The 19,118-nt window shown below is 35.5% G+C and overlaps 2 protein-coding genes across 2 annotated transcripts; both read right to left on the reverse strand.

Annotated features, from left to right (window-relative positions):
- Positions 1–781: 781 nt before the first annotated feature.
- LOC147481031 (uncharacterized) lies at positions 782–1,260 on the reverse strand. The gene is made up of 2 exons (XM_086578813.1): positions 1,212–1,260; positions 782–1,128 (listed from the first exon to the last, which is right to left on the reverse strand). The coding sequence occupies exons 1-2, from the start codon at positions 1,258–1,260 to the stop codon at positions 782–784; spliced, it is 396 nt and encodes a 131-aa protein (XP_086434939.1).
- Positions 1,261–3,127: 1,867 nt separating this feature from the next.
- Positions 3,128–7,842, reverse strand: LOC147481032 (putative receptor-like protein kinase At5g18500). The gene is made up of 8 exons (XM_086576950.1): positions 7,264–7,842; positions 6,398–7,071; positions 6,203–6,307; positions 5,535–5,657; positions 5,267–5,437; positions 5,035–5,164; positions 4,318–4,530; positions 3,128–3,630 (listed from the first exon to the last, which is right to left on the reverse strand). Exons 2-8 carry the CDS (start codon positions 7,051–7,053, stop codon positions 3,511–3,513), a joined length of 1,518 nt encoding a protein of 505 aa, XP_086433076.1. The 5' UTR covers positions 7,054–7,071; positions 7,264–7,842; the 3' UTR covers positions 3,128–3,510.
- Positions 7,843–19,118: the final 11,276 nt, after the last annotated feature.

The raw sequence follows: 19,118 nt of genomic DNA on the forward strand, positions 1-19,118 counted from the left end.
GCATATTTAAACTGTTTATGGGTTTTTGGAAGTTGAGAGTGCGTCACACCTCGGAGATCGAAGAGTCGGGAACAAATATTGTTTTTCCGAATTCTGTCGAAATTCGGAGTGTGACAACTGTGGAAAAATGCCTAGTATTCTCATCTTTAGGATAATTAAAACCAGACTCTTCCCTAGTTGGAGCTTTTCAACCAAAAAATCTCTCAAGTTTGTACTAACATTTTCCCAGTGCCTGGGATCATATATATTTGAAGGTCCAAATTCTGGATTGTCATTAAGACTTTCATTTTCTTCATAAATATGTGAACTATGCATTTCATTATCAGTAATATTTTCATTTCCATCAATTTGTTCCGGTCTTTCGTTATCTTCTAATTGTGTTAAATTGCTTGGTGGCTCATTTACTAACTCTTCAGTAGAACTAGTTGTCAGTAATTAACTAACCTAATTCTGTTTGGTTTAGAGGTGATTCTCTTGAATAATGGTGGGTGTTTTTAATCCAATTTGAAGCTCCTTTTGTTTCTTTGTGAATTGTGAGGGGCATTCGACTTTCCTAAATATAGCATAAAACAGCCACTAACCCTAATTTTCGTCCAAGCTATTTGTTAAGTTCAATAAAAGCACATGAGATTCTAGTTCTCCGGGTAAATTATTAGAGCATTATTCTGATGATATTCTCACAAGATTAAATTTCATTCCTCGAACACATTAGAAGTTATATATCAGTATATTTAAACTGTTATGGGTTATGGCAGATTGGCAGACCCCAATCGACCTGCAATTATTTTAATCTGTTAAAAACAGTTCCTTTTGCATCATTTTCCACTATTACATGCAAAACATCCTTTAGAGGACCGATATAGTACAAAATTTCTACAAAACTCATATCTACTAATTTGACAACGTAATCAGCAGCTTTGTTTCCCTTCCTGTATACATGCTCAACCACAATAGAGTCAAAGTCTCTTTTGTGAATATCAATAGCTTGCATAATATTCCTAAAGTACCACGGAATAGCTTCTTTTCCATTAACTATCTGCACTGCATGCAAAGAGTCAGAGTTTACCATCAAATGTCGAATGCCAATCATCAAAGATGCCTTCAGACCTTCAACAATTCCTTTAAGCTCTTGAAATAGTATAGATCTTTGAATAGAACGTAACTACCTCGGTAGACCAATAAAACTACTCCTTTTTCATCTCTAATTATACCTCCAAATCCTGATTTTTCTGGTGACAAAGTACCATCAGAGTTTAACATCGCAGCAGGTGGTAAAGGCTTATTCCATATGCATTAGAAGTTATATCTAGTTCTTGTTTTGTGGGGAAATAATAGTGCCAAATATAAGTAGCATAGTTGACATCGTATTCATGAGATGAAGTCACGACTATGGTGTAGTCTAAACAATATAAAAGGAAATTATTATTAGCCAAACTTGTTAAAGACACTACATTTTGTTCTTGTATAAAGAATGACTAGATTTTGAGTTCTAGTGGGTGATTTTCATAGCTCCTAATCCTTAGATATATATCATTGGAGGGGTTCTAGGGATCTATGTAAAGAAAACACGTAAACAAATTAACTCAAAATCGGTAGGCCATTTATTAGTTTTAAAATTAGTCTATTTTTTTTGTAGATATAATCTCCTAAATGCTTTAAACATTGTCACTGAAATTTGTAATCTCATCAAATGCACTTGACAAATTAAAAATTGCTAAGAATTGTGGACTGTTCATTTTTACAATTATTGATACTATTTGGCAAGTTTGATTATTTTTATTTTTTTGTGACAATGTTTAGAATAGTTTTGAGATCATATCTACAAAAAAATAGGCTAATCTAAAACTTATAAATACTTTAACGATTTTGAGTCCTCAACATTATTTGGTTTCTCTCTTCAAAACTTGAACTACAAACAAATTAAAAACCTTTTTATCTCCCCCATTCCCTCAAAACCAATGGACAACTTTGTTTCCAGATGATCACAACTTCTTCTTTCGTTTGATCGAACTTCAAAGGTAAAATTATATTATTGTATTTTAAGTATTATTGTCATTGGAATGAAAAACAGACGAGGGGAGGGGAACGCTAATTTGATAATTTTGGCGGGTATCTCAAAACTGATATTTGAAAGTGGGGCAAACGCTAGTTTAGTCGAGTAAATTTTATATGTGGGCATGTGGGCCAAATAAGAAATTGACATTTGTCAACAATCTTTACTCATTCCTAACCATGGTTAGCAGAGAAAATTAGTTTTAAATAGGAAACTAATCATCCCTTTCCCTCGTTGTTTGTTCTTTCTCTCCAATAAAAAGGGAAAAAAAAAAACTAGTAGGCATCTTGCATTGGAGAGAACAAAGTAGGATATATAGCTTCATACCAGCTAGCCGAGGAATGTAACAAGACCCAACTCGGTTTTCGTGTCTCAGCTAAACAACTTCATTAACGTTAGAAATTTTGTTTCAAGTGTTTGATGCTTTGCAGGCATAGTGATATCGATTAGCAACTTTTGTACCGCCAGAAAGACTAGCTAGTCACTCGAAATTTAACACAACGAATCATTTTAATACCCCTTTCCTCTTTCTCATTCCATTCGTAGTCACTCCAAACAACACACAATAGTAAAAGAAACCAAGGGAATAGTAAACATAAGGGATGCTTCGTACGAAGACAGGGCATTGTGCCACTGTGGATTGCAAATAAAGAATGCATACAAGTTGAGTATGCAAGGTAAGTGGGAAGAGTATGGATCCAGCTACCAACAAAGACAGTGAACAGAATATGTAGTGTTGATCTCGCTGTCAGCTGGCAACTCTTTTTATGTGCAAATAATACTTACTAGTGTCTAGTAGGAATATGGTTCTAGTAGCCCAGTAGGCATATGGTGGTGATTATAGGCAGCTGCCCTGTATGAGAAAGATGTACGGAATTTGGGCTTTTGGAACAACTGCAAGTTTGAAGCAGGTGCACCGAAATACCGAATGAAGAAAAATCCCCAAGCTCTGGAAGAAGCTGCAGAGCTTTTAAGAATATGAAGTAACTCAGCGTGTTGTATCATGAATAAAAAATTATTTCATCCCATGGTTTCATCCAGTTATGTCACTGTCATAGGCGCAAGATTACTAGAGATTGATAAATCCAGTTATTTATTGCAAATTCATACATAGTAATCTTGTTCACTACGGGGTAAAAAAATTAATTGCATTCCTCAAAAGACTGAGAGTAGCAAAAGAACTGTACACACCACCAACTGAGGTCCTACATAAAACGCCATATATTTTACAATCTTCTCTTTGACATCTACAACGGAGGCAAAAAAAAGAAAAAAAGAAAAACATAGAATATAAGAATTAACTCAGAAGCCGCTTCCTATCCCCCAAACAACCTTGTTCGTAGCCACTTGCCCTGATCAACGCTAGGGTCAGCAATCCAAGAATGAAAGGCCAAAGAATATAAGAATTATTCATCCGTATATGTCCCTCAGATCCTGTGTAAGACCCGTATATCCAATCACATCCGCTTGCTCCTACTTTCTGACTTTGAATCTGCATTGTCACTCTTTTCTGTGTCAGAGTTCTTCTGAGATTCAATGTCCATGCTCCCAGCTTGGCTCCTTCGATGTCTTCGATCCTGAAAACATTTACACAAAGGAGAAATGCATTTCATACTCCCGAAGCAGTCCTTTGAGATGAAGATTTTATGGTCCAGTCAAAGATTAATGTGCATTTCATATAATGAGAAAAAAAGATATTGGATTAAAACATAAGAAGCCTACACCATGGTACCAGCTACGCTGATTACTCAAACTACACACAAATAACTCAGTTCACGAGCTTTCATAAACTTAAACCAAATTACTCAATGCAGGAGCATGGAAGAATTTCTCATTAGTTATAGTAAATTAGTAATAGGTTTCTATTTTTCCATGTTTCCTAGTTAAATTAGGACTACTAGTAGAATCTAGTAATACGTTGTTTAGTAGTTTCTTATTTGATTTCCAATTCGAATTAGGAACATATGTGCTATTTAAAGGCGGAAAGGCAGGTTAGCCTTCATTGCCAGTTATTGGGTATCAGCTACCCTAAAAGAACCAGTAAAAAATTTTGTTCGGTATCAACTACCCTCAGAGTCACATACATGTCAGTTAGGGAAGGGTAAAACTGCTTCTTGTGCATTGTCCCTGGTAAACTTCCAATGGAATTGGAGGGGTTTTGACATCCTAGAGACCTAGACAATTTGTTTTGTTGAAAAGGATCACTTCTGGTAACTCATGAAATAAAGTGCCCCCTAATGTGTAGGAGATGATATGATTCGTACCTCGCGTGGTATGGGATATTCCTCTGATTCAAGCATTCGCACCACTTGGCTCATCTTTGGCCTTTTCTCTGAGTCTGGATCAACGCATCTTAGAGCAGTCAAAAGGGCTCGTTTCAGAGCTCTTGTCGATGGCCTAGCCTCAATGTTTGGATCTACCACTTCTTCTGAACGCCTATTTCCAACCATCAGTTTCAGCCATTCAACCATATTTACCTGCAATCACCACCGGATCTTATTCGACATAAGTAAAACGGCCAAATACCATGCATATTCTAATCTAGAAGAGATGGAAACATGTCAAACAAAAATATGGTCCCAGGCTGATTATTTGATGAATTAGATGGAAATGAACTAGTCTCAGATCAGAAACATTTGAAAACATTATGTGACTTTGACAGGCCCTGGTTTTCAATAATAGGTAACTTCCATATCATTACTGTGATAATCATGAGGTAATCCTCTTGAGCATTTTATGTTTAGGTGGGAATTCATATCATTTTAAGGATAAAATGATTTGTTATTGCTTGGGGGCTGGTTACAGTATATATGCTGGGGCTTTGTTTTGTGAGGATGCCTGTTACATTCCTTTTTAATCCAAACTTTCTTCTTTGCTAAGCTCTACATATATTTGGTCTTCATTACTTACGAGTGGCACTTTTCAACTCTGATGAAATGTAATGGTTCAAGACTTCAATACAATATGTAAAATCTGCACACCTCATTGGCAGGGCGTCCATAGTCTACAGGATCTCTTCCAGTAATTGCTTCCAAAAGAACAACCCCAAAGCTATAAATGTCACTCTTTTCATTTAAAAGTCCACTGTTGGCATATTCAGGTGCAACATATCTGCAAAGAGAATAACAAATAAGCTAATATACTTCTCTTAATAAGAGGACTGAAAGAGAAAATAAAACAGGGAAAGATGGAGAAAATTGGTGTGTGTATTACCCAAACGTTCCCATAACTCGCGTGGTGATGTGGCTTTTTCCGGCACCCAACATTTTTGCCAGACCAAAATCCGATACCTTGGCGTTGAAGTTGTCATCAATTAATATATTGCTGGATTTGATGTCCCGGTGAACCACTTTTGGTTCAATAGCCTCATGCAAATATGCAAGCCTGCCACATACATATCACACTTTAATAATAGAAGTATAGAACTAATCTAAAAGAAATAGTAATATTCTAAAGAATCCGGGTTGAATAGTAAACTTACGCTTTAGCTGTGCCGAGGAGAATTTTGGTGCGAGCCTCCCAAGTAAGATAGCCGTGTTGACGCATAGCTCCATGAAGCCATTGCTCTAAATTCCCATTGTTGACATATTCATAAACCAGCATCCTGAAAATTTTAAGAAAGTGAGCTGAAACTCTGTAATTTTGATTGAGAACTAGGTTCATTCTCGAGTGCAACAATTCATTTGCATTCAAGAAATGCTACTTTAACCACTGACATTAGAGCAGGCCTTAGCTGGCTCAGTTGGTAAAGTATGTTGGAGTTGTTTCCGCTGATCTGGGTTTAATACCCACAACGAATGGGGAGGGGGAAGGTAAACTAAAAGAAGTGAACTACTAGTGAAATTAGGAATCTAGTGATTCATCTTGGATCTCAAGAAGTTCGCATTTTATGAATATAACGGGATAACTATGAATGCACTAAATAAAATTACGATGAGCATCTATGGGCATTCTTTAAATGGCTGTTCTTATTTCCGAAATTTGGTGGTGCATTGGCTATTAGTATATTATAAGCAGTATCTAAGATAACCTGAAACTTTTACAGAAATCAGAAGAAGCTTGCAGCATATTAGAATTTTGTGCGAATAACTCTACATGATATCGGTAAAGGCTGAGAAATTGTAGGAGGAGTTACGAGTAGACACTGACCTGTGAGTTCCTTCAACACAGTAGCCTAGAAGTCGAACTAAGTTTTTGTGACGCACATGACCAATAGCTTCAACTTCAACTCTGAACTCCTTCTCTGCTTGGCCTCTTTAAAAAAAAGCGAGCAATACATCTTTAGACAAGAAAAAAGATGTACAAATATAACACAATTTGAAAAAGAACCATTTGTCAACTTACAGATTGTTGAGGAGCTTCTTAACTGCCACTGGAGTCCCATTGATCAAATTACCACGGTAAACAACTCCATATCCACCCTCCCCAAGGACGTTTTCCTTCGAAAATCGACTGGTTGCAAGCTCTAAGTCCCTCAATGTAAACCAGTGTCCCCAACCAAGGTGAGAGAACTCAGGCAGGCCACTAAGTGGTGAAGGCGCAGTTATATGATACGAAGAAGATGACCTATATACAGTAACAGTCCCTGAGCTTCCTTCTTCCCCAGATTGAGATCCAGCACCATCTTTTTCCACATGATGAAATGAGTTCGATTGACTGCTATTGTTTGATTTCCCCATTCCCACATGGACCATAACCTTGTCCGACTCCTTGTCACTAGATTTGTCATGAATAGTGAGGAGAATCCCTTCACGGGGAACAAATTCATTGCTTGATACTTGCTCCACTCTTACCTCTTTGATTTCTTTAGATACAGTTGGAATTTGGCAAAGGGGCATCCTATCGGTAGCCCTTTTTTTCCTTCGTGATACAAGACATAATGATAGCACAGAGAGTATTACTACAATAGATACACCAACTGCAATTCCTATCAACACCCAGACCTTGAGGCCAAACAACCCGGTTTTCTTGGATAATTCTGTAGTAAGATTGATTCCCATCTTTTTACCTCAAGAAGCCTACAAAAATAAACATTTACATTATTCTATATAGTTACTTTCAATGATCACCACTAACAAATATCAAATTCCAGTATATGTCTTTCCTAAATAAATGATCCTATATCTACTTATAATCAATGCATTCCACACAACTAACAATGCAAATACAGAAACCATTAAATTATTTCAAAACATTTATCTTGGTCATACCTCACAATAACCAGAAACAACAATTCAGATCTCCAAAACTTCCCCAAGGGCTAGATCACTGATCAACAAGACCCAACATGACTAAATCAGCTCCATTGTCAGACCAACCATACAAAACAAACAATTGAGCTAAAAGGGTGTCTGAATCTAAAGTCAGAAGAAGCTTTCCACACTTGTAGTCCTATATGAAAACAAAAAGAATGATTCTTTACTGTAAATGAAGAAAACTTTAAGGACATGGAAGTATGAATGAATGAAATGGGAAGCAAATAAGAAAGGGGGTAGTTATCAGTGGTAGGTAATGGAACAAGAGAGATGAGAATTGAGATGCCCCTTTAACAAACAGTAAAAGAGAAGCATCAAAATGGAAGGTCTGTGAGTTTTCTTCACTCATTTTTTTTCCATAACTAATTTTAATGAAACTTTTTTTTACTCTATAGTCTGTATACATTGGTCAAACATCATCATGATTAAGATGGTAGAACAAGTAATCAATTATAGTAATGAATCATTAAATGTGGTTTGATGGTCAAAGAAACAGATTAGATTCCAAGCATGGTACTAAATATGTCCCGAAATCTTTACTATATAGAATTGGTAACCGATATGTGTTTTTATGATAAACGTACTGGAAATCTGGAATGTACTTTGTTATTTGTTATGGAGTATCATGCTTGATTATTATTATGGGGTAATTCCAATTTCCAAACATATAGAGTTACAACAAAGGATGTGTGGGGCTTGTTTTTTCGGTTATTTGTGTGACTAGGGAATGTGGTATAGTAGGTAGGTTGGAGAGTCAATGAAACAGCCTGGACACTCAGATCTCTTTGATTACAAACATTGCAATCTTCCTTTTCTATTCATTACTTGCGTGAGTGAATTGAGATGTGGCTGGAATTTTAACTTTGCTGACTCAGTTATGTTTCGTAGTCACAGAGTAGAGGCCAGAGCAAAGAGACCTTACTTTTAGGTGTGAACTATGAAAGCAAATCAGGCTTGGAGGTGAATTCTGAATGGGACCATACTGAATTTTCCTTTGATGAGACTCTCTGGCTAAAATTGATATGTCTATGTATTTTGTATAACAGTGATTTTTCAATTTCCGTTCAGATGTCAGAGATCTGATGCCTTTGTTAAAGACACGGCAAGTCCAACCACGTTTTTTTTTTTGTTGAGTTAAAGACAATGATTTTTCAACAGAACACATTGTGTTGCACCATGTTTTTAAGAAAGATCTGAAAACATGAGGAACACAGGGTGTGACAGATATGCATACTAAATATTTTGATAATAAGATCGAGGTAACAGAACTCTGATGCCTCTATGAAAATCCTCTACTGAGAAGTTTGTTAGCATTTTCATACGGGAAAGTATGAGCTTCAGGGCCCTCTTTTTATCATACAGCTCGGGTTTTGTTTTTGCCCAAAGATTTTGAAACATATTTTGAAAAGCACGCAAATTGTGTCTCTATGGTCAAACCAGGCATATGTTACATTTTCTTTAGCCCTTTGAATTCAAAGTTTGCCAAGATACAGGTCAAGCCAGCATCATTCTACTCATCAGTATGGTCTAAGGATCTAAAATCATCATTTCTACTTATTTGAGTTATTTCCAAACAGAACTTAATAAACACATAAATAACAGTGAAGTGACTTAAACACCCGACATGGCATTTGCAATATAAAACGTATGAATCCATAGGACCATTCACAAATGAATTGGTGAAATTCAATGCATCATAATGAGTCATGAGTGTACAAACCAGCAAGTACCATCTATATGCTATATGTTGCATAAGAAGGGTGTAGTAACTAAAAAAAGGATGAATTATTTCTATGTACTTGAAGATAGTCTTAAGCAGATTCTTCAATCCACATAGCCACATAGGTGCATCCCTGCATGAATTCATGCTGTAAGCTAGGAGTGTTTCAATATCATTCAATATGTCACTCAGGAATTGTACATATTGCAGAAACGCCATGTACAAGATCATAATAATCTGTGTAAATTATGACCAAACCTACGAATCGTGCACGAAAATAGGTCCCTTTGTGGGGAAGTGCTAAAATTTGTAGGTTTTACTTTCACATGTTCATGTTACAAAATAAAGTCTATGTAGAAAGCCAGTATAATTGTTTCTCGTTTCGGAATCAGGAGTTTCGTTCCATGTTAGGAGCTAGTGTCCGGCTTAGGTGGTCCAGAATGTTTGCGCTGTGCTTGGACAGTGCTGATGGCAATGAACTGAATGAAGAGTTCAAGACTATTGATTGAGGAGGTTAATTGGTTTTGTGTAACTTTTCTCACAACCAAATAAATTGCAAGCTCGATTACATGACTCTGCAGGTCAGCAACTCCTTTAATTCATGCAACTTTATTTATAGACAGTAGATTTCTTTTTAACAGTTTTTATAAGTTATATATATAGATTGTTCAATTTTTTTAGCCCGTACTACATAAAGTGGTTTTAAGTCCTTTTCTCTGAAACAGAATGCTTGATGCATGTTGGTCAGTTTTAAGTCCATAGAATGAACAGTGTGCACTTAGCGGAAAGTATTCAAACAAAATACTAGTCAAATTCTCATCAAAATCATGTACGTGTATTTAAAGAGATGGTTCTCATACCTGTGGATTTTAGTTGGCCAATCAATCTCTTTACTTCTGTGAGATGCTAAAGGTGAAAAATGAAGAAGTTAACTCCTTTATTCATTTTGTTAAAGCTCTTGTTATTATAATTATTACAGTAATGATGCTTAGTTGCTTGAAGAAGGGACTACTCCTAATGAATACTATAGTGTGCATATGATTTATTATAAACATTGCATTGGCCCGGCCTGTAATGGTGAAAAGCATGAGACAAGAATATGAGATTAAACCATTTTCGCCAAAGCATGATTAAAGGAGTGACTGACACGAGTAGAGTAGTGCTACACAGATTTACTTTTTAGAACTACTATTACGACTCACTATTTGGATAATATTGGTTTGCATTGCCAATACACACGGACACGTATCTCTATGCAAATCAATAATTACTATTAGTAGGTCGGTTAAATAGGTCAAATTAGTATGTCTGTGTATCATTACTGTGATTAAAGTAGTGGTTTAGTTGTCACTAGATTTTGGACCCGGGCATATGCCCGGGATCTATTAAATATTTTGTGTGCTGAAAAGGCTTTACAAAGTGTCTCACACAAATTTTTGAATCAGAATATATTTTTATTGAAAATCAACTGAAATGCGTTAATGAGCAACGATTATAGTGCATAAGTACTTGGAAACTAAGAGATCAAATTTAAATAGCATCTTCACTTTGTGGTTTAGGATATTAATCCGTAATTTTCAAATGGAATTATCTTAAACTCGATCTAGTTTGTATAATAGTTTTTTTTAGGTTTATGGTGATTTAGCGGCAAATTTTCGAATCAGAATATATTTTTATTGAATATAAACCGAAATACATTAATGAGCAACGATTATGGTGCATAAGTATTTGAAAACTAAAGGATCAAATTGAGATAGCATCTTCACTTCGTGGTTTAGGATATTAATCCGTAATTTTAAAATTGGATTATCTTAAACTCAATCTAACTTGTATAGTAGTTTTCTTATATTTATGGTGATTTAGCGGTAAATTATCACCGCTCGGCTTACGTACTAATGTGTATAAATCACTAAAATATCTATCAAATCGCCAAAACAGATTGATTGTTTTCATATCCTCAAAGAATACACTGCTCCCACTTAAAAAGATTTATCACATGAACATGTTCTACGATGAATTGATAAATACAAAAAAAAAATCTCTTTCAAGAAAATGTGTTCATCTACTTAGAATACTCTCCCAAGTATTTTCTCTTTTTCTAGGTGATTGTTTGTATACATGCAAAATATATTTATTTAATTCCAACATGAATAACAGAGAAGATTATGTCGTTCTATGTCTTTCGTCAATGTGAACATGTCAAAGTGTTAACGTAAGATTGGGTGGGTAAAATGAGTAATGACCATTAATTTTCAGATTTGAACAATCTAATAATCAAATGAATGGAAAAAGACTGTGCCTTTCAAATAACATTCCCTTTAGAAACTTGAAGCTTCTAACACACACCTTAAACTTATAATAAAATGCTCAAATATTCCATTTTATTCCACATTTTTCCTTATTTCTTATAGTAGATTTATCTATTCTCAATTTTTCTGCAATCATATTGCAAAACAAAGTTCGGATGAAGAAATAGTACCACAAAGTTTTTCCAATATTGCACTAATGTTGCAAGGGTTAAGTTTGATTGTATCAATAAAGTGTCACAAAAATAAATATAACAACAATTCACACAAACACTCTTCACTCTTTTGGACCAAAGAATTATCGTCCATCAATTATCAGTAGAACACTCGTAAGAATTTTTAAGCTTCAATATATTTTACTCCAAAATTATTAAAATTCCTACAACCAAAAAATGTTTAGTTGTAGCTCTCTTTGCAACCAAAGTTTGTTGCGTATCGAATAAAGGTTATTGAGCTATTGCAAGTTCAACTGTACTTCCATCGCTTTGAAATACTCATCACAATGCAAATTCAATAATAGCTTTCTTATGCAATACCAAGAATAGGTCATATAGGATATCATATTATTATACAACTTTGCAAGATCCTACTACATAATGATATGTACATTCTATAAGCATCCTGACCCATATCTTTTAGCACTATCACATCTTCCTGCACTCAGAATGAGCACAAATTTTGAAAATTTATTTTTAGCACTATCCCATCTTCCTGTACTCAGGAAAAAAAAGAACAAAACTTAGAAAACCAAAGACAACCGCCTCGATCAGTTAATTTAATCCTCACTCCTGAATGAAGTGATTTCACTCACCGTATCTTGTATTTGTTATAAGAGCCAGTTCCAATTTTTATTCCAGGAGTTGAAATGAAATGTAAGAAAGTTGTATATATTCAGTTAAAAGAAAGCTAATGTATTATTTATAAATGAAATTAATTAAATACATATACTTAAGGTTTTACTTACCATTTGGGCCCTAAAGGAAACCGTCCAAAGTGCCAAATACAATTATGCTTTTGAGTTCATTTGTGTTTCCCGATGATATCCGAATACAAAATCTAGATTGTTATATATAGTCAGCTCTTACTGTGATGGAAAAAGCTCTATGGATTCACATTTAAACATATAGTACTCTATTACTCTATATATATTGAATAGAAAAATAACATCACATGCATAACCATGCATTACATCTACCTGTCTTCCAAATATGACTATCGGTGATCGTCCGATCATTTCTTAGTGGTTTTAAACTGATATAAGCACAGTTCTCTACATTAATGAGAAAGAACTTGGGAGAGTTTGCACCTTAGCATTTGATCACGTGTTAACTTTGACATTTTCTTAATCGAGTGCTCAAGTGTATGTATGTGAGAGGTTGTGTTTGGATGATTATTAGATATATCATTAGATGGCCTAAAGAAACAATGTCATACAAAGAAGCATAAATCAAATGTGCAAATAAAAACACCCCTTCATAATAAGTCGATGTTCTTTTTATAGGTTTAAACTTTCAATATGTATTATCATATTGTAGCATGCATGTGTTTGAAAATCAGAATGAGATCCAAGAAAGAAACACGAAAAGGAAGAAAAGTGCATATGTTAAAAATGCGAGAGTGCGTGATGGGTATTCGGGCACTTACTCGGGAAGTATATCGGTCTACTTCTTAAGAAGTTAATAACCAACAACAAATGCAAATTCCAGGTATATGAAAGGGTTATACGAATAACATTTTGAATGTTCTGATTCGGTATATCTCACATAATCCTTAGATAATGTGGAGAACGTCGGAAGCTGATTTTACACTCTATAATAAGTTATTAACTTAAGAATATGCAATGTTTTTGAAGCCGTGTTAAGGATATATTCGAAATAAGTCGGTGTTTTATCATAGACACTAAAAGTGTATGATTTGTAATAGGGAATTAGCTTCTACAAATCACCTATTTTTTAGCAATTTTTTTTATTTGATCAAATATATAAGAATTTGAACACTAAAAGTGTTTGATAAGTAATAGGAAATTACCTTCTACAGAGCACCTATTTTTTAGCAATTTTTTTTATTTGATATATATAAGAATACAAATATATATAATAATTGGAAATATATAAGAATTAGGAATACAATCAAACTCTCCAAAGAGGTTCCATGTACGTGGGATTGTAGGCTATTAGAAAATACTATCTTTCATATTAGAGTGTCACATATAAGAGATAAAATGTTATCTCTCATATTAGAGTGCCACATAGGAGAGAAAAAAAATCTCTTTTAGAGGTTTATGCTTTAGTATATAGATTAGATTTTGGACCCGGGCATACGCTTGAGATCTATTAAATATTTTGTGTACTAAAAAAGCTTTACAAAATATCTCACACAAATTTTCGAATCATAATATATTTTTATTGAAAATAAATCGAAATACGTTAATGAGCAGCGATTATGGTACATAATACTTGGAAACTAAGGGATCAAATTGAGATAGCATATTCACTTTGTGGTTTAGGATATTAATCCGTAATTTTCAAATGGAATTATCTTAAACTCGATCTAGCTTGTATAATAGTTTTCTTATATTTATGGTGATTTAGCGGTAAATCATTGCCGTTTGGATTACGTACTAATGTATACAAATCACTAAAATATCTATCAAATCACTAAAATAGATTGATTATTTCCATATCCTCAAAAAATACACTACTCCCACTTGAAAATATTTATCACATGAACGTGTTCTACGATGAACTGATGAATACAAAAAAAATTACCTGTCAAGAAAATGCATTCACCTACTTAGAATATTCCCCCAAGTATTTTCTCTTTTTATAGGTGATTGTTTGTGTACATGCAAAATATACTTATTCAATTCCAACATGAATAACAAAGAAGATCATGTCGTTCTATGTCTTTCGTCAATGTGAACATGTCAAAGTGTTAACGTAAGATTGGGTGGGTAAAATGAGTAATGATCATTAATTTTCAGATTTAAACAATTTAATAATCAAATGGATGGAAGAAGAGTGTGCCTTTCAAATAGCATTCCCTTTCCAAACTTGAAGCTTCTAACACATACCTTGAACTTATAACAAAATGCTCAAATATTCCAAATTATTCCACCTTTTTTCTTATTTCTTATAGTAGATTTATCTATTTTCAATGTTTCTGCAAGCACATTGCAAAACAAAGTTCAGATGAAGAAATAGTACCACAAAATTCTTCCAATATTGCACTAATGTTGAAAGGGTTAAGTTCTCCACCATCAGATAGTAAAACATACGTATGTAGTGGATACCTGATTGAAGCTTGTCTTTTTCTCTCAGATCTCTTTACCCCATCTTCTTGTGGCTCAGGAGGATGCACTTCTTCTAGCTCAGGTGGTGGTTCATGCACTTCATCTGCATCTTCTATATTAATAGATTCTATCCTATCATGAGCAATAGGATCATCATCATGAGCTTCAAACTCATGGTTCTCTGTATTCTCAATGTCTTCTACACGTTCCACAGTAGGAACTTCTGGTTCTAAATCAACAAGATCATTTGTGAAAGCTTCTAACTTCTCACCCTTCTCAAAGTCTGCTATTGTTTGGTCTTCCAAGAACACAACATCTCGACTTCATATTACCTTCTTATTGATCGGATCATAAAGTTTGTAACCAAACTTCTCATCCTCATAACCCAGAAAAATACACTACTTGCCTTTGTCATCAAGCTTGGATCTTTCATCCTTAGGAATATGAACAAATTCCATGCACCCAAATACCCTCAAGTATCCATAATCAACATATCTTCCTGACCATACTCTCTCTAGATAATCACTATTCAGAGACTTCGAAGGAGATAGGTTGATCACATGTACATTGTGCGCATTGCTTCTACCTAGTAACTCTTTGATAACTTAGAGTGAGACAACATGCATCTCATCCTCTCTACAATGGTACGGTTCATCCTCTTGGCTATACTATTGTGTTGCGGTGTCTTAGGAATGGTCTGCTCATGACGAATCCCATGACTCTTGCAATACTCTTCAAACGGCCCAATTTACTCTCCCCATTATCTTAGCGAATACACTTCAAAGGCTTTCATGTCTCTCTTTCCACCATGTTATGAAAATTCTTGAATACGCCAAGTACTTCATCATTGGTCTTCGGACTATATGTCCATATCTTTCTTGACGCATCATCAATGAAAATCAAGAAGTACAAAGCTCCCCCGTGGGACTTCACTTTCATAGGACCACATAAATCTGTGTGTACTAGCTCACAGACATTCTTCTTTCTGTGAGAAGGGAGTTTTTGGAAAAACACCCTTGTGTTGCTTTCCAACCAAACAATGAGTACATCTATTTAAATGCGTACCTTTGATGTTTGGCAATGCCTTTTGCTTGGCAATAACTTTCATGCCTTTTTCTCCCATATGACACAGTCTCTTATGCCATAGTTAGGAGGAAGTTTCTTCTTGTACCACATTTAACTCTGTTTTATACAAACTAGCATGTGTCTTGTAAAGTGAGCAAGTTTTCTTCCCTTTGGCTACTACAATGGAACCTCTGCTCAGTTTCCATACCCCATTACCAAACGAGCTTTGAAATCCATCAGCATCTAACTTCCCATCGGAAATTAGGTTTAGCCGAATGTCAGGGACATGTCTTACATCCTTGAGTGTCAAGGTATAGCCAACAATGTTGGCCTATAATATTTGAGACGCCACTTTCACCCATCTTCACTTCACCAAATTCACCACAGTTGTAGGTAGTGAAGAAACTCCTGTGCGGTGTGACGTGATAGGATGCTCCTGTATCTATCACCCACTCTGTATCCTGACATGAGGTACTAACACAGCACTCACCATAATCTGACACAATTCCTACTAGGCCATCATCTACTAATGCGGTAGTATCTCGGCATGTGCTTCCGTTCCTTTACAATGTCTTAATGTACACAGTTATTATTCTCATCCCTCTTCATTGTTCTACACTCATACCTGAAGTGACCATTGGTGGCACAATAGTAACATTGTCTCTCTGCTCTTAGGAGTTCTAGCTTTACCCTTAGATTTGCTTCTGTCATCACCTCTAGAATGAGATGGTTTTCTGCTCTTACCTCTCCCTCGCTTCTCTGTGACAAGGATCTCTGAGTGAGAGGAGCTGCTTCGTGAACCCCTTCTTGTCTCCTCATTCAACAATGCCTTGATAGCCATCTTCATGGAAATGATTCCATCCTTAGCGTCTTCGCCAAGAGAAACTGTCAAAGTCTTCCAACTGTCGGGTAGAGAGTTTAATAGTAACAAAGTCTCAATTTCATCATCCATATCAATCTTCATCAAATGCAACTGATTGATGGTATTATGTACTTCATTAAGATATTCAGACATTGAGGAACCTTATTTGTACCTCGTGTTAGCAAACTTCTTAATGAGTAGTACCTTGTTTTCGGCCGACTTCCTCTCATAGAGGAATTCGAGTTTCTTCTACAAGCCAAAAACGATAGTCTCTTGGGATACATGGTGGAAGACACTGTCGTCAATCCATTGTCGAATGTACCCAATTGCTTTTCTGTCAAGCCTGCTCCACTCAGCCGCCGCTATTGCGTATGGTTTTACTCCTCCATTCTCAATGGGTTGTGCCAAGTCCTTGTAATAGATGAAATTCTTCCATCTTGGCTTTCCAAATAGTGTAGTTACATATATTCAGATTAGTCATGCGAGTGTTTATAAAATAGTCCATCTTAACAGGCTATTTCAACTCAAGCCTCCTTTAGGAATTTTATCAAACACCTTCCGAGCAAGATTTGGATAACCATCTGTGTGATTAATCTAACCATAGCTATGATACCACTTGTTGGGAAAAACTATACCAATCGATCCCCACTAAGATAGCTTGCACTTGGACAATCTACTACTCCAATAGAAATCTAAACTTTCACTACAACCAACAATCAACTCAACTTCCTAAGCGATCAACAACTATCACAAACAGTAATAATAAAGCAAAGAAAGTAAAGCATACAACAACACAAGATGTAACGTGGTTCGGCCAATGATGCCTACTTCCACAAGAGCAAATCATTTTATAAGTGTGGGAAGGAAGATTACAATCACTCTTCTCAAGTCTCTCCAAACTTACTAGATCACTCTTCTCTCCTTACAAGGGTTTTCTCTCAATTTTGGTTGCTCTCAAAGACTTATGTTATTCAAAACCTAATTTTGGTTTTATAGTATTATGAAATTTCAGAATATTTCGACAAAAACGGATCTCGGTCAGTTCAACTGGGTCGTCCACGCTTCTCAAAGTTGGTCAGACCAGACCGACTTCGAAATAGTATCGAAGTAGGAATTTTAAAAGTGAGACGGTTCTGACGGGCCGTCCATGAGTGGGAAAATTGGCAGGACCAAGCCGACTATACTTCACAATGTCATCCCCTCTCCCAATACAATCTAGCTTCTTGTTTTGCCAATCTTTCTCATGTAAGGGATAACACCCAACACATGCATATATGCCAAGTCTAGTTAGTTGTTGCTTCACCATATTGTGTCTATAGAAAACTATATATATATATATACTCTATGATATCCAAAAATTAATGTGTTTCTGCATGCATGCCAAGTCTAGTTGTTGGTTCACCATATTGTGCAGGTAGAAAACTTGCTTGAAAATATATATATATATATATATATGCAAATGCAACCTGCTTAACTAGCTAGATTATATCTACAAGTTTCACAAGTCATTTTTTTTTAAGTTTTCATCCATATATATATATATATGATCAAATTAATGCCTTGCCCCACTCCCTCGTAGATACATTGACCTTTTCTTTTTCTTTTTTTTGTTATATTATTATTATTATTATTATTACTAGTAAACGGGCACGTGCGTTGCACATGCTAGGTAATAAAAATTGGGGAAAAGAATGAACGCATGTAAATTAGAATAGTAAATTAAAAAGTTTAATAAGAAAAAAACACTTCAGTTCTCAAGGTATTTCTAAAGTTGACCTCCAGTGCGTATTTTTTACTGAAAAATATTTGGAGACAATTTTGGTACTTTGTAAACTTGTGCTGTATAATTACCAGCCAGGTGTATTACTGCCTCTACCACTAATCAGGGTCAGAGAGAATTTAGTAAGATGTTTACCACTTGATAATAGCACTGAAGCTGTGAAAAAAGAGCCCATTTACAATTTTGATTATGATTCCTATTGCGCTCCCAATAAACAGTCTACTAATTGCAACAACATTAGCATGAGCTCCACAGCACAAAAGGTTTTAACCAGACCAGCAGGTCCGCCGTCCTTCCATTTCCAATATGTGAAGAATGACCAGACTTGTCCACCTCAGCAAGTCCTACTTAGCAATACTATTGATGTAACTGTTGGCAATATGGAAAAAACTCCCAAGAGGGAAGCAAGTTCAACCAACACCTTGTCCAACATATGCAACAACATCTTCCACCTCCATACCAAGATGATTCCTCATTTAAATATGTGTCAGGTGCCTCTCTGCAGCATGAATCCTCCAATGTGTGTAGCTGGCGCATAGGAAGTAATTTTGAAAAAAATAATTTAAGTGTGAACCTGTCGGGCAGTTATCATGAGAGAAATGGTCCGAACGTAGGCAGCAGTGATGTCGATGCCAGAGATATGAATGCTGAATATGAAAATTTGGTACCTGGAAAAAGTAGGGTAAGTTGCAGTACTGTGAGCCTCAACATGAGCATACTGGATGGAACTCCACCTTAACCAGATTCATTTACCAGAATAAGTATTGCTTCAAGAAAAAGGGAAC

This window comes from Coptis chinensis, chromosome 8 (genome assembly GCF_015680905.1).
Source record: "Coptis chinensis isolate HL-2020 chromosome 8, ASM1568090v1, whole genome shotgun sequence".
In the NCBI taxonomy this organism is placed as follows: domain Eukaryota; kingdom Viridiplantae; phylum Streptophyta; class Magnoliopsida; order Ranunculales; family Ranunculaceae; genus Coptis; species Coptis chinensis.